This window comes from Anser anser (genome assembly GCF_964211835.1).
Source record: "Anser anser genome assembly, chromosome: 3".
In the NCBI taxonomy this organism is placed as follows: Eukaryota; Metazoa; Chordata; class Aves; order Anseriformes; family Anatidae; genus Anser; species Anser anser.
The window spans coordinates 53,381,530-53,405,033 of record NC_139722.1 but is presented as its reverse complement, the minus strand read 5'-3'; the positions used below and the strand labels follow the sequence as shown (position 1 = coordinate 53,405,033).

The 23,504-nt window shown below is 37.3% G+C and overlaps 2 protein-coding genes across 2 annotated transcripts in view; one reads left to right on the top strand and one right to left on the bottom strand.

Moving 5' to 3' along the window:
* Positions 1 to 1,358: 1,358 nt before the first annotated feature.
* On the top strand, positions 1,359 to 9,888 carry FAM162B (family with sequence similarity 162 member B). Its single transcript, XM_083828988.1, has 4 exons — positions 1,359 to 2,208; positions 2,494 to 2,605; positions 5,315 to 5,423; positions 5,659 to 9,888. The coding sequence occupies exons 1-4, from the start codon at positions 2,085 to 2,087 to the stop codon at positions 5,755 to 5,757; spliced, it is 444 nt and encodes a 147-aa protein (XP_083685114.1). The 5' UTR covers positions 1,359 to 2,084; the 3' UTR covers positions 5,758 to 9,888.
* The window catches only part of KPNA5 (karyopherin subunit alpha 5), a 20,686-nt gene continuing 4,139 nt past the window's right edge, over positions 6,958 to 23,504 (bottom strand). Inside the window, exons 3-14 of the mRNA XM_083828987.1 lie at positions 22,892 to 22,993; positions 22,710 to 22,809; positions 21,823 to 21,917; positions 21,000 to 21,131; positions 20,036 to 20,124; positions 18,777 to 18,876; positions 16,988 to 17,151; positions 15,857 to 15,935; positions 14,697 to 14,822; positions 13,458 to 13,585; positions 12,400 to 12,578; positions 6,958 to 10,557 (exon numbers count right to left, since the gene is read on the bottom strand). Coding sequence (XP_083685113.1) covers positions 10,370 to 10,557; positions 12,400 to 12,578; positions 13,458 to 13,585; positions 14,697 to 14,822; positions 15,857 to 15,935; positions 16,988 to 17,151; positions 18,777 to 18,876; positions 20,036 to 20,124; positions 21,000 to 21,131; positions 21,823 to 21,917; positions 22,710 to 22,809; positions 22,892 to 22,993 — 1,482 coding nt within the window. The 3' untranslated portion in view covers positions 6,958 to 10,369. The remainder of the gene's footprint in view (positions 10,558 to 12,399; positions 12,579 to 13,457; positions 13,586 to 14,696; positions 14,823 to 15,856; positions 15,936 to 16,987; positions 17,152 to 18,776; positions 18,877 to 20,035; positions 20,125 to 20,999; positions 21,132 to 21,822; positions 21,918 to 22,709; positions 22,810 to 22,891; positions 22,994 to 23,504) is intronic.

Below are 23,504 nucleotides of genomic sequence, written 5' to 3'. Positions count from 1 at the left end.
AAGTGATAGAGACGACACATGGTCCCCATACACAATGCTGTCCAGAGAAGTCAAGCATAGAAATGCTATTTGTTGAGGTCTGTGGGAGGCTGCTCTATTCAATCATTTATGGTTTTATGTCATTCCTTGTAATAATACTGAATGCCCTCTAAAGCCAATACCAAAAACTGTGAAACATCTTTAGAGAGAATGAAGACTGTGAAGGTCACCAGGTTCTTCAAGCCCTCTCCTCCAGGGCACAATTCCCTGAAGATGTCAGCAGGTGATCCCCTGCACAGGTGTCCCTCATCTTTGGCACCATTCTCTGCTCTCACGTTCTTTGGTGACAGCTGGGAACTGCTTACCTGAGCTCCGGGCTTCCTCCCCACACTTGTGCCAGCTGCAGCTGGAACAGCAGTGACTCCGACAGCAGAGGTTGCCAGCATTACTAGTGACTGAGACTAGTGACTATTACTAGAGCAGGAACTGGGATGCTGCTCACAGAGTGTGGAGCTGAAAAGACCCACCCCAGGCACTCTGGCTCTTCCCATCCTTCCCAGCTGGGTCTCCAGGGGCAAGGAACTCTACCTGACACTATGTCTGTCTGTTTGAGCTGGAAGAAGGGCTACCGGCAGACTACAATACCCTAGTATTATCCTCCAGGTTGTTTCTTTTGGTGCTTCTTCGTCTCCCCCAGGACATTCTGAAACAAGGCAGAGCTGCTGCGTGTGTGTGCAGAGACGTACTTGTTCTTCATCATCAGTATTTTTTAACAGACAAGAGAAAGAGTGTGGCTTTTATACAGGGCTCAGATAAATGGGTTTTTCTGTATCTATAATGTCTCATTTGCAGGAAGAAATTCAATTCTGAAATAAAATGTGGGAGGATTTTTTTTTCTATTTGTTATGAGCTATTGGAATGGCTTACCTTATGGTTTTCCAATAATAAGGACATTTTGTTATTTTGATGTTTTCAGAATGCAAACTATGTGTGAGCAAGAAAACATCAATACAGGACTATTTACTGAATAAAAAAAAACTTTTCTTGAATATTTTTCCATATGAAATATTGTTCAAAGCTTTTTTTTTATTTATTATTATTATTTTTAATTAAGGTCAAGGATGCTAGAACCCATTCTGATAAAAAAGATTGTGATTTTCTCTACTCAACAACTTGTTTTCAGAAAGAGCTGTCTACCTCAGGCTCCGTTGCTGAAAACAGGGAACAAAGTTCTGCCTTACCAACGATGCAAGGCTTCAGACTCGTGCCTTCATGCTGAGCACGGGGCTTTGGTGGCTGCCACCAGTTGATGCATGCCGGGTGGACGGGGCTCCTCCATTCTGCTACGAAACCCTCAGGGGGTTATGTTGTTTATTGCTCCAATAATCACTGTGAAGCTACAGGGGTGCTGGCGTGGGCTGACCGAGGTAAAAGGATTTGCTGTTTGAAACACTTCCCTTGAGACACTGCGTTACCTCACCTGTATCGCACCGGCACAGGCTGCTTACTAAGTACTTATTCTTTACGACTTTTTGTCTTTCTTTCAATATTTGTTGGGGTTGTTTGCTTGTTTATTTTCCTGTATGATATTTTTGGTTTTTATTTGAAATAAAGGTTAACTCTGACCAGGACTCAAAAGCAAATACATACATAACCAAACCCCCAAACGCACACAACGCAGGAACAAAACCCCCTTTTCCCACTGAAATAAGCATTAGAGCGTGTCGTGTGGGGTCTGGGACCCCTGGGACCCCTGGGACCGGGGGCAGTGACGGGACCACCTCGAGGTGGTGATGGGCGCAGGTCGGTGTTGAGGGACCCGGGCCCGCCCTGCGCCGAGGCCCGAAGCCGGCTGCCCCGGGGCTCCCTTTTCGCGTGCTTTTCATCTCGACGCTTCCAGAGCAGCGCCGGGCGGGAGCTGGCGAGGCGAGGCGAGAGGCGGCTTCTCGGGGCCGGCTTCGAGGCGCGAGGGGCCGCCCCTGTCAGCGGGCTGCCCGCGGCCCCCCTCGGGGGACGGCTTCCCCGGCGGCCCCTCAAGGCGGGGCCTGGGCCGTGGCGGTGTCCGCGTCCGTGTCCGTGCCCGCCGTGCGGAGCCAGGCCCGGCCATGCTCCCGCCGTGCCTCCGCCCCGGGCGGCTGCTGCCGGCCCCGCCGACCCGCCCGGCCGCCACGCGGGGAGCGGCGGCTGCCACCGGAGGGGGGCCCGCCCGGGGACCCGGAGCCGGCCGCGGTAAGGGCAGGGCTGCCGCGGGGGGCCGGGGTCAGCCCGGGGCTCCCAGGCGGGATGGGGACGGTGGGGGGCGAGGCAGCTCGGGGCTTCGCCTCTGTTCGCCTCCCGGCCCGGGTGCCCAGAGGTGAGGTGGAAGGGCGACGGAGAGCCCCAGAGACGCCCGCTGGGGTCTGAGTCCCCCAGCCTGATTCCCCCAGCGACCGGTACGGGCTGGAAGAGGGGGTTCCCTTCCCACCCGTGACAGGCTCGCTCGGTGCCATGGGCTGTTTGTTTCTCTTCTCCAAGCTGAGCAGGCTCACAAGGTGGTTGCGAGTTACAAACCCTCCAAGTTCGACAGAAAAATCCTCCTCTGGACCGGCCGCTTCAAGACGGAAGAAGAGATTCCTCCAAGGATCCCGTAAGTGTGCCGGCACGGTCCTGCTGAGCCGAAGGGAAAGAGGTGGGGTGTGCCTGAGCCGAAGCTTTTCTGAGGGGTTTGAACCAGCCGGTAGCTTCAACACCGAAAACTTTGAAACAAATTAGAGGGCAGAAGAGTTTCCTGTGCAGGTTATAGGTTAGAAAGAAAAAGCATCCCTTATTGGAGATCTCATAGCCTATGATTAAGAATTGGATCGTGGGTAGATAGCCTTGGTCATATATGTGTGTGTGTGTGTGTGTGTGCACGTGTATGTTTATGTAGACAATGTGTGTGTGTGTGTGTATAAAACATCTTGTTTATTTTGTTTATCCCTAATGTGTAACCAGAGAAGGAAGTTATTAGTAAACTATGTTCTGTTTATAGCTCCCATAAACAGCTCTAAGGGAGCTGACAGTCCCAGAATGATTATTACATCAACCAAATCAGAATTTATTATAGCTTGAAGAAGAATTTGAGGAAAAAAAATAGATACAGAGGTTATGAGAAAAACATCCCTTTCTCCCCAAGGCAAATCCAAGGAAAACCAAGTACTTGATGTAGTCTTCGCCTTGCGTTGACCTGCTTCTTACCTCATCTTGGTGGAAGTTACTGTTCCCCAAGGGAAGGTATGAAACCCCTGCGATGCCAGCCACTGCCTTTTTCTTAGGCTGTGGTAGGTACAATGGTGTTTCTCTCTGGGACACAGCTTTTTGTCATCACAGTATGTCCCTGCCTAGGGTGGTAGGTTCAGCACAAGCAGCATACAGAGCCGTGCAGAGCAGCAAGTGCATCCTCTAGCTGTTCCTCTTACTGTTTGATCCCGACAGCAATGCTGCTGTTTCCCAAGCTGGGCAGCAGCTTTCTAGAGGGTCCCACATCTTTTGCTCTGTGTTTATCCAACAGTCTCCCCTTAGGGAAAGGTTCAGGCAGCTATAAAAGCTTTGAGTGGTTGTACAATTGAAATCATGGAGAGGTGTTTTTAAAGGCACGTGCCTCTGCTGATCCACACACATGCAAACAAATCACTTGCTTCTGGCCTCACCACTTTCTGTTTTCTGCACAAGCAACATCTTTTTAGAAATCATCATAATATTCTAAAAGAAGCTAATTTTATGACATTGAAGCTGAACAGTATCACTGCTTTAACAGTCAATAAAGAATTGCAAGGTACTGTTACCTGTGAACAAAATCTATCAGCTGAAGATATTTAGTACTAAGGCTCAAATCTGCAGCCCTTGGTCAAAATGTTTAAAACAACAGCAAAGAGCTGTTAGGACTTCACAGGTTTGACCAAAGTCTTGATGAAGGGTTGAGTAACACAGGCCCTAATGTGCAATTAGAGACAATAATAAGGTCTGCTTTCCTTAAAGCAGAGGCAGAAAGCAAGGAGAAAGTGAAAATCTGCTTCAGAAGATTTTCAATTAGTGTACTATGAAATATGATTAGTTAATAAGCCAGACTAATAACATTTACAGTTTTGCTTTTGTTCTTACAAATGGATTCTAGATTAATGGTTTTATGCACTGATCTGTAGTGCGGTTTGTTTTAAAGAGGTTGTGTTTTCCACTGTACACCACGAAAGCGGTGACTTAAAACCGCAGGTACTGTTAGTTATCAACAAGAAACCTGCCATGCATAATGTGTGTGTGTGTGTTGTTGGACATGGGGGTAGTGTGGCATAGCTGCTCATGACTTGCCCTCCACCATTCCATTAAGCCTTTGAGAGAAGTAATGGATATATGCATATATAAAGTCAATTTAAGAAAATATGAAAATAGTGCACAGCCAGTATTATAATGGAACATCCTAAAAACAGGACTCCCAAATACAACGCCTGGCTCAGGAGATGGCTTAGCTGAAAGTCTTGTGAGGACTGTAGTGATATGGAGATGTCCTGCACTCCTGCTGCTCAGCAGCACGCAGCCTACTTCTCGGAACCGAAAACCATGCGAATGGGAGCTGCACCAGCTGAGCTTGCTGGGCTGCAGAATGCCTCTCTTACAGCAACTACAGCCAAAAGCAAGGGCAGATTTCACTACTTTTGCCTTTGATGACGAGGAAAATTAATCTTTATTAATTTTAAATTTAATCAGCTGCCGACTTTAAACAATAAAGCAGTGGCTTTTTTAAAGAACTCACTAAAAATTCTAGATCGGAGCAACACAGACTCTGCTGTAATCACATATCTAAGTACGTAAAGTCCCTAACCTACAGTGTACAGGATGACATCTCAACAGGTTAGGTATGACAGCAATGCATTTATAAAGATTATTTTGGATAATCAAGGAACTTGCTTTCATCATTTTTTGTTAGCGCCACATATATTCTTCTATCAGATTAAAATAGATACTCCCCCACACCCCCTCACATTTCACTATATTTATATAGATCTTAAGGTAGGATTTCTGGTACTATTAGCCCAAGTATTTAAGTGCAAATATTTACTACACTAATAAACCTTTATTATTATTTTTTTCCAGCTGAAAATGTTCCTAAATGCATTAAATGTTGTTTTTCCATTGGAAATTGATTAGGGTCACAAAATACAAAGCTCTTGGGTGGCACAAAACAAAAAACTAAACACTATAGCAATCTAAAGACGCTTGCTTTACAAGCTATTTTTTACTCTGCAGTGGTGATGTTCATGATGTCTTGAGTGATGCTTCATTTTTTTTTTTTAATGATTCAATTCAAAAACTTTAATTGCAGGCCAGAGATGCTAGACAGGGCAAGGAACAAAGCTCGAGTTAAAGCTTGTTACATCATGATTGGCCTTTCCATTGTTGCCTGTTTTGCAGTGATTGCTTCAGCAAAAAAGGTGAGTATATGGCTAGCTAGCTAACATGTAGCATATTTAGAAATGATGTAATTCAGTGAGAAGTTAATGGAGAAAATTCAAAGAGCAGCAACTTACAGCTGCCATAGTCTCGGATAACGTTCCTGTTACCCTGGAAATAAAGCAGTAAGTGGGTGGTGTTTCCTGAGATTTGATAGCTTTCCCTGTGTGATGTTATTCATAACATTACTCTTCAGGAGGTGTTTTCCTTCTGCAGGCTGCTGCACGTCATGAGTCCTTAACAAGCTGGAATTTGGCAAAGAAGGCCAAGTGGCGGAAAGAGGCTGCGCTAGCAGCAGAGTCAAAGACGAAGTAACTTTACGTGAGGTGCCAAATGTTCTTGAAGGAGCAAAGTTAACTGTCACCAAGAACGGTTAGGGATTTCACCAATAAATGGGCAACTACAGCATTGCACACACTGGAGCTAACAATAGTAGTTACAAGATCACAGAAAGAAATTGAGGTCTTTATAAAAGACACTGTACATACTTGTTGCATATGATTAAAACCAGTAATTAATTTCAAAGGAGATGAGGTAGTTTCCTGAGAATGGAAGGTAAGGGGCTTGCCAAGTTTCCACTATCTCACTATCTGCCCTAAAACCCTTCTTTCAGGCTTGATTTTGAGCTCTGTTACACAGATTAAAGTTCCTTACTGAAAGATTAGTTGTATTTTTGAGTGAAAGGTTAAATACAGCAAAGACCAAGCAGTTCTCTTCTACATAGAAAGGCTGAGAGCTGGGGCTGTCCAGCCTACAGAAGAGAAGGCTTTGTGGGGATCTTATTGCAACCTTTCAGTACTTGAAAGGGACTTACAAAAGATGGGGAATAACTCTTTGCTCAGTTGGCTAATGATAGGATGAGGGGGAATGGATTTAAACTAAAATAGGGGAGATTTAGATCAGAGACTAGGAGGAAATTCTTCAGAGCATGGTGAGGCACTGGAGCAGGTTGCCCAGAGAAGCTGTGGATGCCCCATCCCTGGAGGTGTTCAAGGCCACGTTGGATGAGGCCCTGGGCAACCTGACGTAGTGGGTGGCATCCCTGCCCATGGAAAGGGGATGGGAACTAGATGACCTCTGAGGTCCCTTCCAATCCAAGCCCTTCTATGAAAGTACTGACATTGTAAAACTGAGGCATGCAATTCTAAGTACATAACAAATTCATCAGCCAGAATATTTCAGATTTTATATACTGACGGGAGGTTTGGGCAAGTGAGGGCAAGGGAAACAGACTGGTAATTCCACGATTTCTCAAGTCCTTACAAAATTCATGAGAATTCCCCCAAGTGGTCAGTTCTGCATGTGAAGACAGGGCTGTGACTCATACAAGTATATGTTTAAATATGTTTTGTAAATATCTAACCAAAAAGTTTTGTCTGGTGGTAGTACATAGCTTTACAGTGCAGAAAACAGCCATTTTGAATTCATTTGACTCAGTGTTGTATTCAAAATGGCATTTGTGTTTTCTAGTTTAAGAAGCCGCATTAATTAAAACACTAAATAAATACAATAAGCTTCTGCAAAATAGGTTTTATTGTTTTCTGTATGGTATTTGGAGATTTAACATTCCATAATATTGCATACTACTCATATGTGTTTTGTTACAGTAATGGGCCTTTGGCCTGAATTTAAAGATGCACTATTACTATCTGAAGTTAATACAGGTATTTTGGTTTCTACACATTATATGAAGACCTTGTGCTGTAAGTAACTGAAATATCTCATTTGAAATTTCAGTGAACTCTTGAGGTCAAAGTTAAGCTTTACATATCAATTGGTAGACCTATTACAAAAATCCTCAGTTGTAAAATTTCATAACTTTAAACCAACTGAGGAATAATCATAAAGACAATAGTGCATCTTTTTTTTAAAAAGACAGACCCGACAATAAATATTTTCCAGTTGCAAACTTGTTCTACAGCTAACTTATTTTTGTGCCAACATTATTACTTTTCTGATTGCTGCTAGCAACAGTGTTTAAAGCAAATACTAGAAAATTAAAAAGCTGTATGAACCAGTCCTCAGACAAAAGTGCAATGATGAAGAAATTAGATATGATTCAGTGTATCAAGAGTAGGGAACTGAAAAAAAAATCTTATGCTTTGCATAGTTGCATAGATTAGCTAGCTGGTATTCACATTTAAGCAGAACAAGTGGTACCCTTTTAATACCAAGACCCCCCAAACCAAAACCCTGGATTTTGAAACAGACTTCGTAAATAATGGGGCACTTCAGTACATCATAAAATGCCAAAATACTCCCCTGCCTCCTGTGTTTTCATCTGCTTAGGCAACATCACCACGTTCACACCCCTACGTGCAAATGACTACACCAGAGCTGTCCGTAAGACATCATCTCTGGCTTTATACTGTTAATTAATGTGCTTTTAAACAAAACATGAAATAAATCCAATGATAAAACAGGAAAGGCCATCTTGTATTTTATAGTTTAAGGAATAACTAATGATATATATATATTTAACTTCAGGGTAAAGCAAGTGTTGAGTTTAATTTATGGTTTTATTAGCCAAAGTCCATCAATTTTAGTTCCCTTTTAAACTATTACACTTAAATATATCAGAGGCATGAAATATATTTTTCTAAATGCATAAAGTGCAGTCACTAACTGTTCACAGATTAATATATCCACAAGACTGAAGACATTCTTTCAAAACAAATATAATACTTTATATATCCCCTCCTTAAATTTTCAAGTCTTTTAATCAAGATCTTTATAGTTCAGATTTGGTTTAAGTTAGAGGGGCTTATAAATGTAATGTTTACAGGGTCCTCCAAATAAAAGCAGGCACAGCTGGTTATGTAACATTATCAAAACAAGTTTGTTAGACACAATGGAATACCCTGTTACCTGAATAATTTTTTTAAACACTAGAAGAACATTGGAATTTAGCACTTACTAGTAATCCTGGTAGACTTCCATGATCACTACCCTGTACTTTGAACCAATGGGGGGAAGGAAGGTCAGTATATGAAATCCTAAAACTCTAAGAGTAAAAAGGGCACAAATACAATCACCTAACATCTGAAAATTTGGCAGCTGTACTCAGTATTATTACACTACTCAAAATTGTTGTATGCTGTACAAATCTAGGTTTAAAGTGTCATTTGCTAAAATATCTCATTATCCAGAGTTCGTAAAGTAACAGCACTCCTTATATACACTCTTCTTACACCTCTAAATTCCAGTAAAAAGACTTCAAAAAGAGGTTTCTTTCCTGCCAGTTACATCTTAGTCAAAACTGACCATTAATCTTAAAAAATCCACTTCAAGTCCCACATTCAAATACAATATAGTATATATTGCTGTAACATCAAAGTGAAACATCTTAGAATTTTAACTTGCACATACAAAAATTCTAAATATAAAATGGTATGGTGATACCACCTTGAACCTGTATTTTTCAGTGCATTAAGATACTGATTAGTGACAAGCACAGTGCCATGGGATAAGTAATTTGGTGTTTAAATTGCAGCTTTTTATGAAGTATGAAATGCTGCCATATGCCAAAGATTTCACTTAACCCAGGAGTTCGATGTTAATACATTAATTACAGGTAAAGAAACATACTTTAGTTAACCCAAAGAATTCATTTCTTCAAATGAGACATACTACTAATATTCCAGAAACACTATATGCAAGTCCAAGCACAGCATACATTTTTCTGTATTCAAAACCGTTGATGTGGATATTAGAATTTTGTTTCTTTTAGTGTTTAAACAGCAAACACTGTGTATTGTAGAGCCTAAATATTTAGAATACAGTAACTTCTAGTTAGTTTTGGTGTCCACATACCTAATGCTATTTACAGTACAACAAGTTTTCATTCAGCTGGAGTGTGATTCTCTGTTCATTCTTCACTGCAGTATTTCTATTCTTACCAAAAGAAAACCGAGTTAGCTAACTGAAAGAACAATTCAAGTGGCAGTAGCAGTATTTGGTCAAAAACGTAACACCTACTGTCTCAACTTTTCAGAAGCTACTGTTACTAGAAAGGCAAACATTGTAACATTTCTCAACCTAAAGTCGTGTTTGGCAGGAGACTGCTGTAAACCATCTGCTTTGTATTTCCAACTTTGCAAATGACCATCTCTGTCATTCATAATTGCAGCATTCTTGCGGTAACTACAGCAACTGCTTTCACAGCAAAGTACTGTATTTGTGGCTGACTTCTAACGCCATTTAGCAGCTTTAGTTACAGAGCAAGCATCAAATGACAAGCAAGCTCTCTGCTGATTCCAATTTGGAAACCTCTGAAACAATCCTCTTCCCAAATGATTCTGGAATATGTTTGTTATATTGTGTAATTAGCATTATATATATATCTATTATGTCTTTAAATACATTTTATAAATAAATTCCAACAGTGTTGTAAAGTAAATAATGTATGAAGTTTCACAATTTAAATAAATATTTTTCACATTCCAATTCAGCTTCTTAAAAGCTCATCTTTATTTCATGCCTTAGTTCTGAAGCAAAGTTTTTGCTTCAATACAAGAGGTAGATTTGAAAGACTGGGCAAGTCAAGCCTACTGCCAAAAATGCAACTGTCAGTAACTGTATTGCTGATATGCAGTTTGAGACTACATGAAAAATTCAGAACCACTGCCTAAAATCCTACCGAGTCTTAGCTTAACAGTTCTTGTTAAATCACATTTAATGCTTTACTTTAGACATTACTCACAGTTGTTTTCTGTACATACGAGAATGAAAAAAAACACAAATACAAAACAAAGAACAGTTGTATCTAACAATATATAAAAGTGCATGAGCTGCTTTCCTCATCTATTTCTGCAAAACATACTCAACTTCTCTAACTTTGGCCATAAAGAAAAGACCTCTAGAAAAAAAACAAATAAACAAAAACCTACAAGTGTTTACATTTTATGCTTCTCTTCACTTTAATAGTTTACAGCTGAAATCCCTCCATTGGAGCCTCCTGCTGTTGGAAAACAAACTGCTGTTGACTTTCATCCACCTGAGGTGCAATACTGGAATCCTCTTCTTCAACACCAAAGTAATGCTCTATGAGTTCAAAAGCCTTTTGGTAGATTTCTTGGTTTTCATGCCTCTGAAGAAATTCAATTTTATCAAGTCCTAAATTCAAAACAAAACATTTTCAAAATCTAATTGCTTCAGAAGAATAATGAATTCAAAGGCTAATATAAGTATGAAAACTTAGTGGTGGTCCTCACATTAAAATAAGAAGGCAACCCCAAACCATCTGAATTCATTCAAAATCAATGATCTTCACACACAATTGCTTTTTTCCTCTCTCTCCATTCTTTCTGACAACTAATATGCCTTTTCTTCCATGCCAAATGATCCTAATGGATAAGTAACTGAATTTCTTAACCCATATATTTCTAGGTTTAATTCTCTGCAGCACCTTCTGCTGTTCAAAATAGTTTTTAAAACTATACTAAATGAGTAGCAGTTAAGCTGAGAAGGCAGCTACTGTATCTATAAAGAAACATTCCTTAGGTACAAAGAAAGCAAAGTAGGGAGTCAGGATAACATACAACTGCTTCCTGTAGCAATTTCCAAAATCCCTATTTATTTTCTTTACTCCTGCAGTTTTCCACAACTCTAAATTCTGTCTCCTGTTATGGAGCGTCTCTGGGCACAGCCTGTTACTTTTTTTCAAATTTAGTTCTATGATTTGAAGATGCTACCTTTCCAAAGGCTTATCATTTGCAAGCTGGAGGGAATAACCTCTGCTCTGCTGGCAGAGTTAAGTGCCTGGAGGTGAGTTAGGTTAGCACTCAGAACTCCTTGTTAGCTGTTTAAGATAACTCAGTTTTCATTTATGTTGGATTTGGAAGAGCTTGTAAGAAACCTTTCCAATGATGATAGAGGACAAAGAAATAAGGGTGATGTCATCAGGTGTTTGCCCTACTGAACTTGCTCTACTCTACAGCTTCAGTTCTCTACTCAACTAAAAACAAAAAAAAGGAACTAGACATTCAGTAGGTGAAATTTTGAACAGACTCAAGATCTTGACAAGAATAAATTCCTATAAACTCTCCAATACTTACTCCTCTTACACATTAGATTGCAAAAGTATGTTCTCTAGGTATGCACGATTTTAGAAATACAACTCCTTAACAGGGAATTCAGATTTAATGGCTACTTTGCAGAAAAATTAGTACTATCTAGATGTATCAGATGTAACATAGCATCAGCTAATAACAGTTCTAGTTGACTGAAACACAAACACCTGCCAATTCTTTTCTTGTCAGAAACTACAAAAAGATAAGCCTCCATAAATAATGCTGGATTCATTATGAGCCAGTTTTAAAAAATTTTGTTAAATCAGCAGTATCCAGTCATGAAATTCTGCAAACGTAATTTTAGTTTTGATAATCTGCTTTTAATATGCAGTTTAATTCCACAAGTCTTAAAAAAAACACAACAAAACAACAAAAAAAACAGAACAAGGTACTTTCACAAATAACCAGAAACTTATTAATTTTATCATCCGAAGTGGATTCTTGCTATTACTGATATTTACTATACTAAAAAGTTGTTGACTCTGTGAAGAAGTAAAACAAACTTTGATCTTGCATCCCTACTGGTAATGTAACTGTACCAGACGGGATTATATACTAAACTATATTTTAGGATTGGGTGATAGTTTTTGCAAACCATGGTTCCAATAGACTAGAAAACCTACCTGTTTGTTAAATATTTCTGAGAACGTTTCTCTCAAGGTACATTTCAGAAACTGACTGCAGACAAAAACATCTTAACATTTTCTGCATTTAATCACTTTTCCCACCATGCTGTTATTTTTTTTAACCATTTAATGTCCACTTATGCTTAAAAAATGAAATATTACATTAAACTCACCTACAAATTTCAAAATGGTTCACAAGGGATTTAGAACCCGAAATATAGAAATTTAGGTGTGCAGTTTTACAGTAAGTAATTTCTTACCATATGCTTCCTCTATAAGGGCACAATAAGGATTAATGCCCATTCCATTTTGCTTAGACTCCTGCTCTCCAAGACGCAGAATATTTTCAAGTCCATTCAAAGCCACCTGTACTATTTTTGAATCCATCACAGTCAGGAGGTCACAAAGAGGCTTGGTACAACCTAGTGCTACCAAATATCTTTAGAACAGCAGAAAAACAGAAGGTGTTAGGGGACGTGGGGAAAGGAGGACTGATAAACCAGTACTTTTATTCTGATATGCCACTATCACACACATTGGTTATCATTTTATCAAAAAAAAAAGACTAAAACCAAAAATTTATGAAAATTTAATCTGAAATACAATTAATATTCTACTTTATCCTAATAGAAAAATTTAACATGCATATTCCTAACTGGACTTTCAGGCTTTTAAGTTTTAATATTTTATATTGTCATTTCAAAATCTGTTTTATCAACTACTGATTCAAATCGGTTAGTATGTTAATGGTATTCTGAGAAACTACCGAGCATTTTCTTCTAGTTATTGAAAAAATCCACTCTTTGTAGTATTTTTAAATAGCCACTGACAGTAGAATTTTAATTAAACTCCATTTTGGAAAAAGTTAGATATCTGCTTTAAAGTAACTTTGACAGTGACTTTAGAGTGCACAAAGAAACCACTAAAATTGCTGAAGCTTCTCCATGGAGAGATGCAATCCAACTGCACAAGTTTTCTAAACAACTCTCCCAAGGCTTTCCATTTCCAAACACTGAAATTGTTCATTAACTGTTGAAATTGTGTCTGACAGCATAATATAAACTCTAGAAAATAACTTCATGAAGGCTTTAGGCATAATACTCCTGAACTCAAACAGCTTCAGTCAATTGATCAATTCTACTGCATATACTCTACTTATCTTTCTGAGCTTCTAGGTGATTGTCAATGTACACAGAGCTTCAAGAAATTAGTTGTTTCCAGGTTTTTCTTGCTCTTGTTTTTTAGGATTCAATTGCAGAAAAAAATGCCTCAGAAAAGGTACTTAGGCAGAAAAATACAGCAACGTACACAATCTTACCTAATCTGTTCAGGGGTTCCTCCTGATGTTGCATTAGTTATGGCCCATGCTGCTTCTTTTCTGGTGCGAAATTCAGCTTTCTGAAGAATTTCAATCAATATTGGAAAAATATTTGCATCTATAACAGCCTAAGAGATGAAATGAGGATGTTTAATAATAATTAATAAAGATTGATTATACACAGGGCAAGATTAATACCCTCACTACAGAAGTCAGTAATGCCTCTTCATAGCAAAGGAAACATTGTTTTGTTAGAAGGCGCCACGCTAACTAGAAATGCTAAACCGAAATTCTAACTATTCTAACATTGCAATTTGTTTTCTCTTTGTCGAACAGTTGATGACCTTTTTACTGGACAGACCTGTTGAAAAATCATGTGACATAAGCTCTAAATCTGAGTTTTTGAATTGGAGATCAAGCCTCACTTGATCTCAGCAAAAGTTCACTTTGGCCATTTTATTCAGGTTTGTCATCTCCATAGAAAAGACCACTTCTGTAACCGGAGACTGTATAGCATTTTAACTGACATCAAGAACTAACATTTTCATCTCTAATTCAAGGAGATTAAAAAAAATCATACTGAAATGTAGTCCAATTCTGATTTCTCGTTTTTGTCAAACAGAACCTTTTTTTCCAGAAAATTCCAGACACCTGGAGAAACAGTCAGGATTTCATAGTTAACCACAGGTAATTCAGTACTGATGACATCGTCCAATTTTAGACAAATGCTCAACATTTCCAAATCGGTGGAATTGGTAGAATTGTCCTTTTGTACAAACTAGTCCAGTGAAATGTTTCAATTTTTTTAAAAGAAAAATTGCTTATTACTTTAATAACAGGTAGATTACGATGCACAACAAAATTAAAGAGAATACACCATTAGATGATGCACTCACAGGGAAAAATAGCAACTGTTGATAGCAAGTCTAACACAATATGTTAAGTATCCATTCGTTTGCTTTATAAGCATCAACCACATCCCTTTGAGAGAAATTAATTAGTTTATCTAGTATAAATCATGACAGCTGTTTTCAAAGGATTATTTTGTGAAGTTGCCTGTAACTTTAATTCAAAATTAAAAAGAAAACATTTAAAAGTTACACAAAATTATAGACAATTAGGATTAAAACAAATAATATAGTCAATGTGTTATCTATTCATTTCTCCTTGTGAAAGAAAATTAAGTGAACTGGTAAAATGAAAACAAACCCACCCAAATTACTAATATACAAGCTATACCTGAATCTGAGCTCTATTTCCTGCAGTAATATTAGAAACAGTCCAGCACGCTTCTTTCCGAATAGATTCCTTGGGACTACTAAGCAAGTGCAAGAGACAGGGTAACGCAGAGCAGTTTAGAATCACCTAAAACAATTTGAGAATTGAAAATTGTTTTGTATGTATATATATGTATATGCACATATAAAAAGATCAACTTACGGGTAACTTCGAAAGAAGCGTATTTTGCAACACATTTACACTACTAAGAAATATGAAAGATAACATCATGCAAATTAAAATGCTCAATACATACTGTAGTGTTTGAATAGACAATCCAATTCTTTAGATATCTTGAAAGAATCTGCCCTCAACTAAGTTAACACCAGAAGAATAAAGACAGGAAGGCTACAATAAGAGCTTAAGACTAGAGTATGAATTTTTACACCACTGAGAACTGTAAATCTAATTTGTTCAGTTGTTCGCTCACTTGTTTTTAAAGCAACAGATATTTTCTATTTAAGTCCTTAGTGAAATCTACTCCCAAATTGCTTACAGTAAATTATGTAATTAACTGATTTCATTATTTCCTCCCTACTCCAGTACTATAAGCCTTTTTAAGCACAATTTTCTTCAAAACAGAACCTTTGTAATTTTCATGCATAGCTTCAAACTCAATTCCATTTTTTAAGATTAAAAAATAAACCTTTATGACAACTTGCATCAGTTGGTCTATCATATAAATAGATATCATATATCATACATACAAATTCATGGACAAATCAAGTACGAGTATTGCTTACAAAAAATGAGAACTTTGCATTTGAATACTTGAAAAAGGGAATTAGAATAGAGAATTGAATCCCAACTAAGGGAAAAAAGTTACTTTCCTTATTAACGGAAATCAGCATTCAATGTTGCATACAGGAATGAAGTAATCTACTACACACAGCGCTGTAACAAAATGTTCATTCTTGCAGTAATTTAATGATTAAAATACCAGTCCAAACTGACTGCCAAATTAACAGCATAGATTTGGACAGAGCTTCCTTCACTGATGCACACAAATAGCTGTATTAGGTGTGTATTTTATTGCAAACTTTTTAAAAAATAATTTATACAAAGATTTTTAACCATTTTTCTTCCTGCCGACTCATTTTTCTTTAATGAACTAGTCTTACCTGTGTTTGGATATCATCTCCAGTAACAATATTTCCAACTGCTCTTAATGCAGGGGATACCACCTTGTAATCATTATGCCTGGAGAGAAATATTGCTTGGTATTACCAAGTGCTGCAGTACAATTTTGGATTTTCAGTGAACGAACATTTACTTCAGGTACTAAATTTTTAGTTATGGAGAAAACAGCATTATTTCATCCTATTTAACCAAGTTTAAGAAATATAAACCAAATGCTGATTCAAAGAAAGGGCATCTCTATGGAACGACATAACAGAGTAATCTATCTGCCCACCAGACTCACTTCACCCAGCTTAAATATTATTGAATACAATAGTGGAACCTGCATCATCCACGGAAGGTGTATACTAAAACTTAGCAGCCCTCTTTTGTAAGAGAACTTTCCCCTTTTATAAGTCAATAACCCTAGAAGCCAGTATCTGAAGCCCCCAGTCCCACACACAAGTATATGGTGTGTGGGGGAAGGAAACCTTTTCAGTTGTCCTAAAGCATCTACACAAGAGAAAGCAATCTCACCCTCTCCTGACAGCTGTAGAAATGAGCTTTTCACAGAGAACTGTGCTAAACTGTCAGTGTTGGGAACTACCATCTCTGACCTACTCCATAGTCCCCATGTGAACACAGGAACTTAGTCTCCCTTTCTAGGAAAATAATGAACCATAAAACAAACATACTGGAACAGTTCAAAAGCAGCACAAGTCTGCCTCTGGACTTTTTGAGTTCAACAACTCTTTCAACTACATCTCCTAGAAAGGTAAGGAAACAAAATATAACATTAAAATACTTGAGCTGAGAAATTTAATTACAATTCAAGCTTCATCTTTAGTTGTCACCTTTCTGTTCTTCCACATAAATGAAATTATGTGGGAGAATTATTTTTTTTCAGAAATATAAAGGACTACTTTAGAGAAAGCATTTTTCATTTTTCAATTTCTGACAAAATTTCCAGGAGTCAAGCAACCTAGCAAGCAAGTGAAAAGGTGTCAGACTGAAATCAAGCTCATTATGCCTCATGAAATAAATTCAAACTTGAGGTGAAAAAACAAAACTCAGTTTGAATTCCTTAATATTAACAGCACTATAGGACAGTTAATGGTGAAGAGGGGACTTACATCAGCAACTCTACCAATCTTCGACACACTCCAGAATCAATAACAGCTTGGATTTTATCATTGGGTCCATCTGAAAGGTAAGAGAGGGCCCAGCAAGCATCTGCTAATACATCCGGGTCACTGCTAAACAACAGTCTTGATAAAACATTTAAGCAAGGAGCAACCTAGGTTAAAGAAAAATGTTGCAAAATTCAGTGTTTTATATTTTTCATCTTTCAGAGAACATTCTGAAAAGGAATAACTGTGCAAAACTATTTACTGCTAAAGCACGAGTTCATTAATAGACTAGGACCTAGGTGAAACATATCCTGATTAAACGAGATAACCAATTCAAATTGGTGGATTGGCTAAGTTTTTATTAAGAGACTACTTACTTACATAGATACTACATTAGGTATTTACGTAATTGCACAGCTTAAAATAAAACCTATCTGCTTTCACATGTAACTAGATGACCAGGAATTACTGATCCTTTTTAAAATCACTTGTAGAATAGAAATTCACAGTAACAATGCTTTTTGATATAGAAGTACCAGAGGTTATTTGTAATAACCAGTTTACAGCTGTTTTAACATAAAGAATCTCAGAGTAAAATCAACATTCACTGGAATAAATCAAACAAGCTATGGCTAACCTCATTTCAACTGTTAGCTCTGACCCTCATGTCCTCCACACAAACATATGGAGTGAACTAAACCAGACCATCTTACTACCAGCTGAAACCTGACACGTTTCAGCTGTGCAGATGAGGAATCTCACATTCTTTGAAGAATTTAATTCTTTATCTTGCCTTGGTTATACAATTCAGCCTCCTTTATATGTCCAGCTGGTGCTATTGAAGTTATTCTTACTAGCTGCTACCTACAGGGTATCTTTTTTCCAACAACATTAAAATGGTTTAAGCAGCAAGAAACCTTGCTTTTTTGCTATTGGAACAAAACACTACTTTCAGATATAAAAATTGCAATAGTGCAATATAAATTGCAATATAAAAAGAGCAATAGTGAGGTGATTAACTGACATCAGAAATCTGCCTTCTTGTTAACCTCTCTCCAAGAATTTTTAAGTAGCAATGACAGTAATCACTATTCCCTAAGTTTCAACACGTTCTCTCCAAATTACCTTTAATGACTATTTAATATTGGCCTAATCTACCATAATATCCAATGTTCGATTCCATCTTTTATTGTCATTAACATTACCAGAAGTTAATTTCATACTCAAAATAAGAAGCTAATGCCCCTACTAATCTTTACATTACTGTCTTTCTAACTGGAGAGAGGTAGAAGTGAAGGGGAGAGCATATCGGCAAATGACCTCTATCATAGTAGTCTGAATTAATTCAATTTTCTGCTCTGCCGACTACAAGAAAAACTTTATTTCTGCAGCATGAACTCACATCTTATTAAACAACCATAAAATTAATAAAAAAAAAAGCTTCAATTATAACTCACATCCTCTAAAAAGATCTGGAGAAAACACAGCTCAAAGGGGTTTGGTCCTCACTGTATTGCTTGTCCATCATTTCATACCAGTGAATAACTACCTGCATCTGACTAAGTAAAATCTCAGGCTTTTAAAAACTACTTAAAATCCTGAGATTTTACTTAGTCAGGTGCAGGTGTCAAAGTAGATGATTACGTGCAGATACAAGAGACGGACAAGACTGTGTGATCACATTAAAGAGATAAAATCAAGTCTATCTCCAGACCAAAGATTGTGTCTAACAAAATATTACAAGTGTAAACATTCATTTTTCTGATTTCTTGAAATGAGTACTTCATTATACCTTACTGAAGTCTGGAGGTGGATTCTTTCCTCTACAGAGATTTGAGAGAGCCCAGACCGCATTTCTAGTTGTTGTAAGACGATTTGAATTTGTTAACAGTCTGTCAAAGAGATGCAATAATATTAATTAAAAAATAAATAAAAAGTCGTTTTTCATTGAAAAAGTTATGTCTTTTTCTCTTCTATTATTACCAACAATGCCTCATAACAGGAAAAAAAAATCCTATTATTGGGTACTAGTTTCAATTTGTTTCTCTTCATAGCTCACATGGTACAAGTATTCTCTTAGAAGGGACTGAATATTTTGCATGGACACCTCATTCCTAAATCAAGTATATATGCATATAAAGCAAAGCACTGCTCATATGGTAAATCGTTTAATCTTTTCAGAGAGGGAATCTGGAAACACAATACACCTTCAAGTTAACTTTGATGTTTTCATTCAGAAGATGAAATTAATAATTTTAAAAAGGGTCCATAAAATATTAGAACTTAAAAGATCATCTAAAAAACTAATGTTTTACTGTTTTTGCTGAATAGACTGTGAAAGATTCAATACCTGAGAAATCAGGTTCATTTTCAGAAACATACCAAATTGTCTGAAATCTTTAAACCCTTATGTCCTTGAGGAAGATAATTACATTATTTTAAGCTATTTTACAAATGTTTTACAACAGTTTACTATTTCAAGCAAGAATAAATTGAACAGTGTTTGTGTTGGGTAAGGTTTTTTTCCCTGTGATGAAGCTCCTTTACATCCTGTTATAAGTGCACAGTAAATGCTGGAACAATATTCCTAGTGAAATCTTCTGATTGAACACAGCTCATATAACAACTAGTCCACCCAGCTCATCTCAACAGCCAAATGGACAGCAAGACTGGAGCTTGGAGCTACTGGACAAGAGTAGGGAAGCCAGGGAGGACAGCCTACTGCACAGCCAGATGGAATCGCTCAAATATAAGTATGACTTAAACCACCTCTCTCCCAGTCTATATATCCAGAACACTGAATCAGAGTTCCACACGTCAGAGAAACTTCATACCCACGATGTAAAACTATTCTCTTTTTGCAGATATTTGAAAGCTTCTAGCCATGGATGAATTAAAAATATACATGAAGCTCAGATAATCCAAAACGTTAGGCTCATAGAAGTAAAACAAAAAGAGAAATATTCTCAAGTTAGCAAAAAAAATTATAGTCTTTTCAAATAAGGTTTAAGTTTACCATTACCCATATCAGTAACACCTTAAAATACTTACTCCAAGAGGGGTGGTAATATCCCACAGTTTAAAACAAAGTCTCTGCATTCTGCATTATCACCAGCAATGTTACCAAGAGCCCATACTGCCTTAAAAAGTAAAGCATCCAAGTGAGTTTATACACGCTTGCAAATCATCATTTACACATAATCTAAGTATTTTTTAGAGCAAATGCTATGGAATCATAAAAGTCAGCAGTATTAATCAATCAGCCTATAACATTTCAGAAGACTACTGATTTATATATGACTTCATGTAAGTTCACAAAAAACGTAAGTTATCTACATTTGAAGTTATACTTTCAAGAAAAAGTCTTCCATTATGAAAGTACACTGATTTAGATGCTTTTCAATAAAAAACATATATAAACCCTTTTCAATAGTTACATTTGCTCACTATGCATTCACTGATGTACTAAAACTGGCTCAAAGCTGCACACAATGTTTAAGGAATAAAAAAAGTTAAATCGTTAACTTTCTCAAATTTTCAAACATTCCAAATCCACACTAAGTAAAAGCCTGTAAATTGCAGCCTCTCTTAAACACAACAATAAAGAAAAACAAACAAACAAAGAAGCAAAAAGAAAAGATTAACAAAGACTGTAAAACAATAAGGCAGAAGGATATAAGAAATTAAGCTGCATGGAAACAAAAAATCCACAAGCATTGTTTTCTACTACATTTTTTTGTATTTCGGTGTTTTAGATCCTCTCAGCCTATAAATAGCATGAGAGAAGTGAGATGCTTTTCAAAGTATTCGGTAATGTAAAATAAAAAACAGGTTCAAAGGGACTTGAAAGAAACAGGAAAAAAATAGCATGAGGGAAAAAATACACTGAAGGTGAATTCCTATCTTTCTGGAGCCAGATCAATAGTCAAATGGGACTCAAGACCTCTTTAACCAGACAAAAAAAAGATTCATGAATGAATTTTATAGCTATAAAACACTGAAAGGAAACAGTTACCTGCTCCTGGACATCCTCATGTTCTGAACTAAGCAACTTAATAAAAATTGGAACAGCTCCGGTTTCAATTACGACTTTGGTGTGTAGAAAAGTTCCAGAAGCTATGTTTGTCAAAGCCCAAGCTGCTTCAAACTGTTGAGTAGCAGAAAGAATACCATCTCAAACAACTCAGCATCAAAAAAAAATAAAAAATCACTGAAAACAGTTTGACATGAGTTGCAGACGTGACTTTTCCAATTTTTTTCCTTTCCACTGAAAGGCAGTTATTACTATTATGGTAGCTTTCACAGAAGAAAATCTCTACTGACTGGTACAAACTCCCTTTGTTTATGCGACATACAGTTGAATTAATTGTTCTAATATCAATGAGCACAAGGCCTAAGTGCCATTTAGTTGGCTACCAGAAATAGGCAATTACTAGTTACTCCTATCACACGTTATTTATTTTTCTTCTAAGAGTTTAGCCTTTTGGTTTCATGTATTTTTGCAGCTGAAATTTTATGAAAGAAAAGGTACTACACTACACCCAACACAGAACAAAACAGATTCCTCTCACACATCAACGCTGATGCTCTCAGTACACTGCTCTCTTGAACAAAGACTGTTTTCCACATTCAAGAATTTGGCCAGCTGAATACATCACCCTAAAGACTACTGTGAAATTCACAAGAGTTGGGCCACAATTTCAGTGGCATTAATTAAACTTCAGACAACTAAACCTTACAGCTTGGATATATAAAAATAATTTAGTTATGCTTTCCGAAACTCTTCTGGGTGTTTCTAATCCCATTCCAAACCGTAAATTAGTACCAGTCAAACTCACCTGCAGTGTGTAATTCTCATTCCTCTCTAGAAATTTCACAAATCTCTGTACTACTCCTGGTTTTTGGATGACTTCATCTATGGGTGGATTAGGTTCTAGATGACAAAAACAAACATATTTGAGTAAGTCTCATGAAAGAGACCACAGACATTACTTTTTCAGTACAACACAAAGCAAGAATATGGTTCTCAGGAAGTTCTTACCATAAACTTTTAGCAATCATTTTAATGTCAAAAGAAGGAACTAAGTTTTTGGCTTCAGAAGACTGCTGGATCATCTCCATAAAGTGCTATAATTCAGTAAACACCCTATTGTGTATAATAATAGTAACACACAATTACTCATTGGCATGTTAGTAGCTTGTTACAACACTGTTCCTTCAATCAGGAACTCAGATCAGCAGAACAGTTACTGTTACATACTACTTTATATGAACAAACCTACCCTTGTACAGCAGACTGTACAAATAACAGCATGAAAGACTGCTGGTCTATTTAATGTCTTACATTTCAACAACAACAAAATTATCACTCTTCTTTGACAGGCCGTATCACTTTCACACCCTCAAATAAAGAACTAGAACCAGAAATTCAATCACCGAGACAAGCACTCTAAGTAATGTTAGTGAGCAGTTACTGCCCTACACACTAATCAAAACATCCTTGCTTTTGTCACTTTGCCTGAAAAGTTTAACATTAGAATAATGAAGCTTCTTGTATTTAGCCATTATGTTTGAATGGATTTGTTACTGTTTTGCTATAAACAACACTAAAATAGTTTGCTGAAGCTTCAAAAGAGAAACAAAACCACATTAACTGACTCTATATGACTAAAATTCATAATAACAACATAGAAACAAACAAACAAACAAAGCAATGTTTACGTACCTTTAGAAAGCAATTTTCTGAATTTCTGAGTTGCTGTGAGTTGCTGATCAGGATCATCTGAGAAAATCATCTGCACCATATCTACTGTAATAACTTCTTCCTAGAAATGAAAGGAGGACTCCTTAGGCCTAGTACTAAACACATGAACAGCTAATATTCTAAATGTATTCTAGAGTAATTACCTCTGGAATAGGTACAGTAGAACTGACATCAGGATCCTGAATTGGACTTTCTACCATGGATTCTTCATTTCCCGGGAGAGAAACATTTCGACGTTTAAACAACTAAACAAAGAAAAAAATGTTGAGAATGTATCATAACTTAGCATAGAAAGGGTACTGATGACATACTTAAAAAAATGTATTCACCAATACTAGTCAGTGTTTCAACTACTCACCTTCCTACTCATCCATTCAAATGGATAAGTACAGTAAAGTTTGAAGAACATAAAGGAGAAAAACTACTACACATAAACAGCACTGTAACCCTTCAGGGAAACCCTCAGAAACTAAAGTTCTTTTTTAATTAGAAAAGATCTATAAATGTCTCAAATGTAAGAAGAAGAACCATAGAATATCCCAAGTTGGAAGGGACCCACAAGGATCATCGAGTCCAACTCCTGGTGGACACAGGTCTACCCCAAAACTCAGACCATATGACTAAGAGCATAGTCCAAATGCTTCTTTAACTCCGACAGGCAAGATACAGGTCTTCCATTGTTTTATCCCTCATAAATCAGCAGTTATACTTAAGCAGAAAACAGTATTCCAAAAGCTACTTAGTTCATAGGCTGAA

Coding starts and splice junctions, on each gene's coding strand:
- FAM162B (XM_083828988.1), top strand. CDS start 2,085: ATGCTCCCGCCGTGCCTCCGCCCCGGGCGGCTGCTGCCGGCCCCGCCG. Junction 2,606..5,314: donor GAGATTCCTCCAAGGATCCC/GTAAGTGTGCCG, acceptor CTTTAATTGCAG/GCCAGAGATGCTAGACAGGG. Junction 5,424..5,658: donor TGATTGCTTCAGCAAAAAAG/GTGAGTATATGG, acceptor TTCCTTCTGCAG/GCTGCTGCACGTCATGAGTC.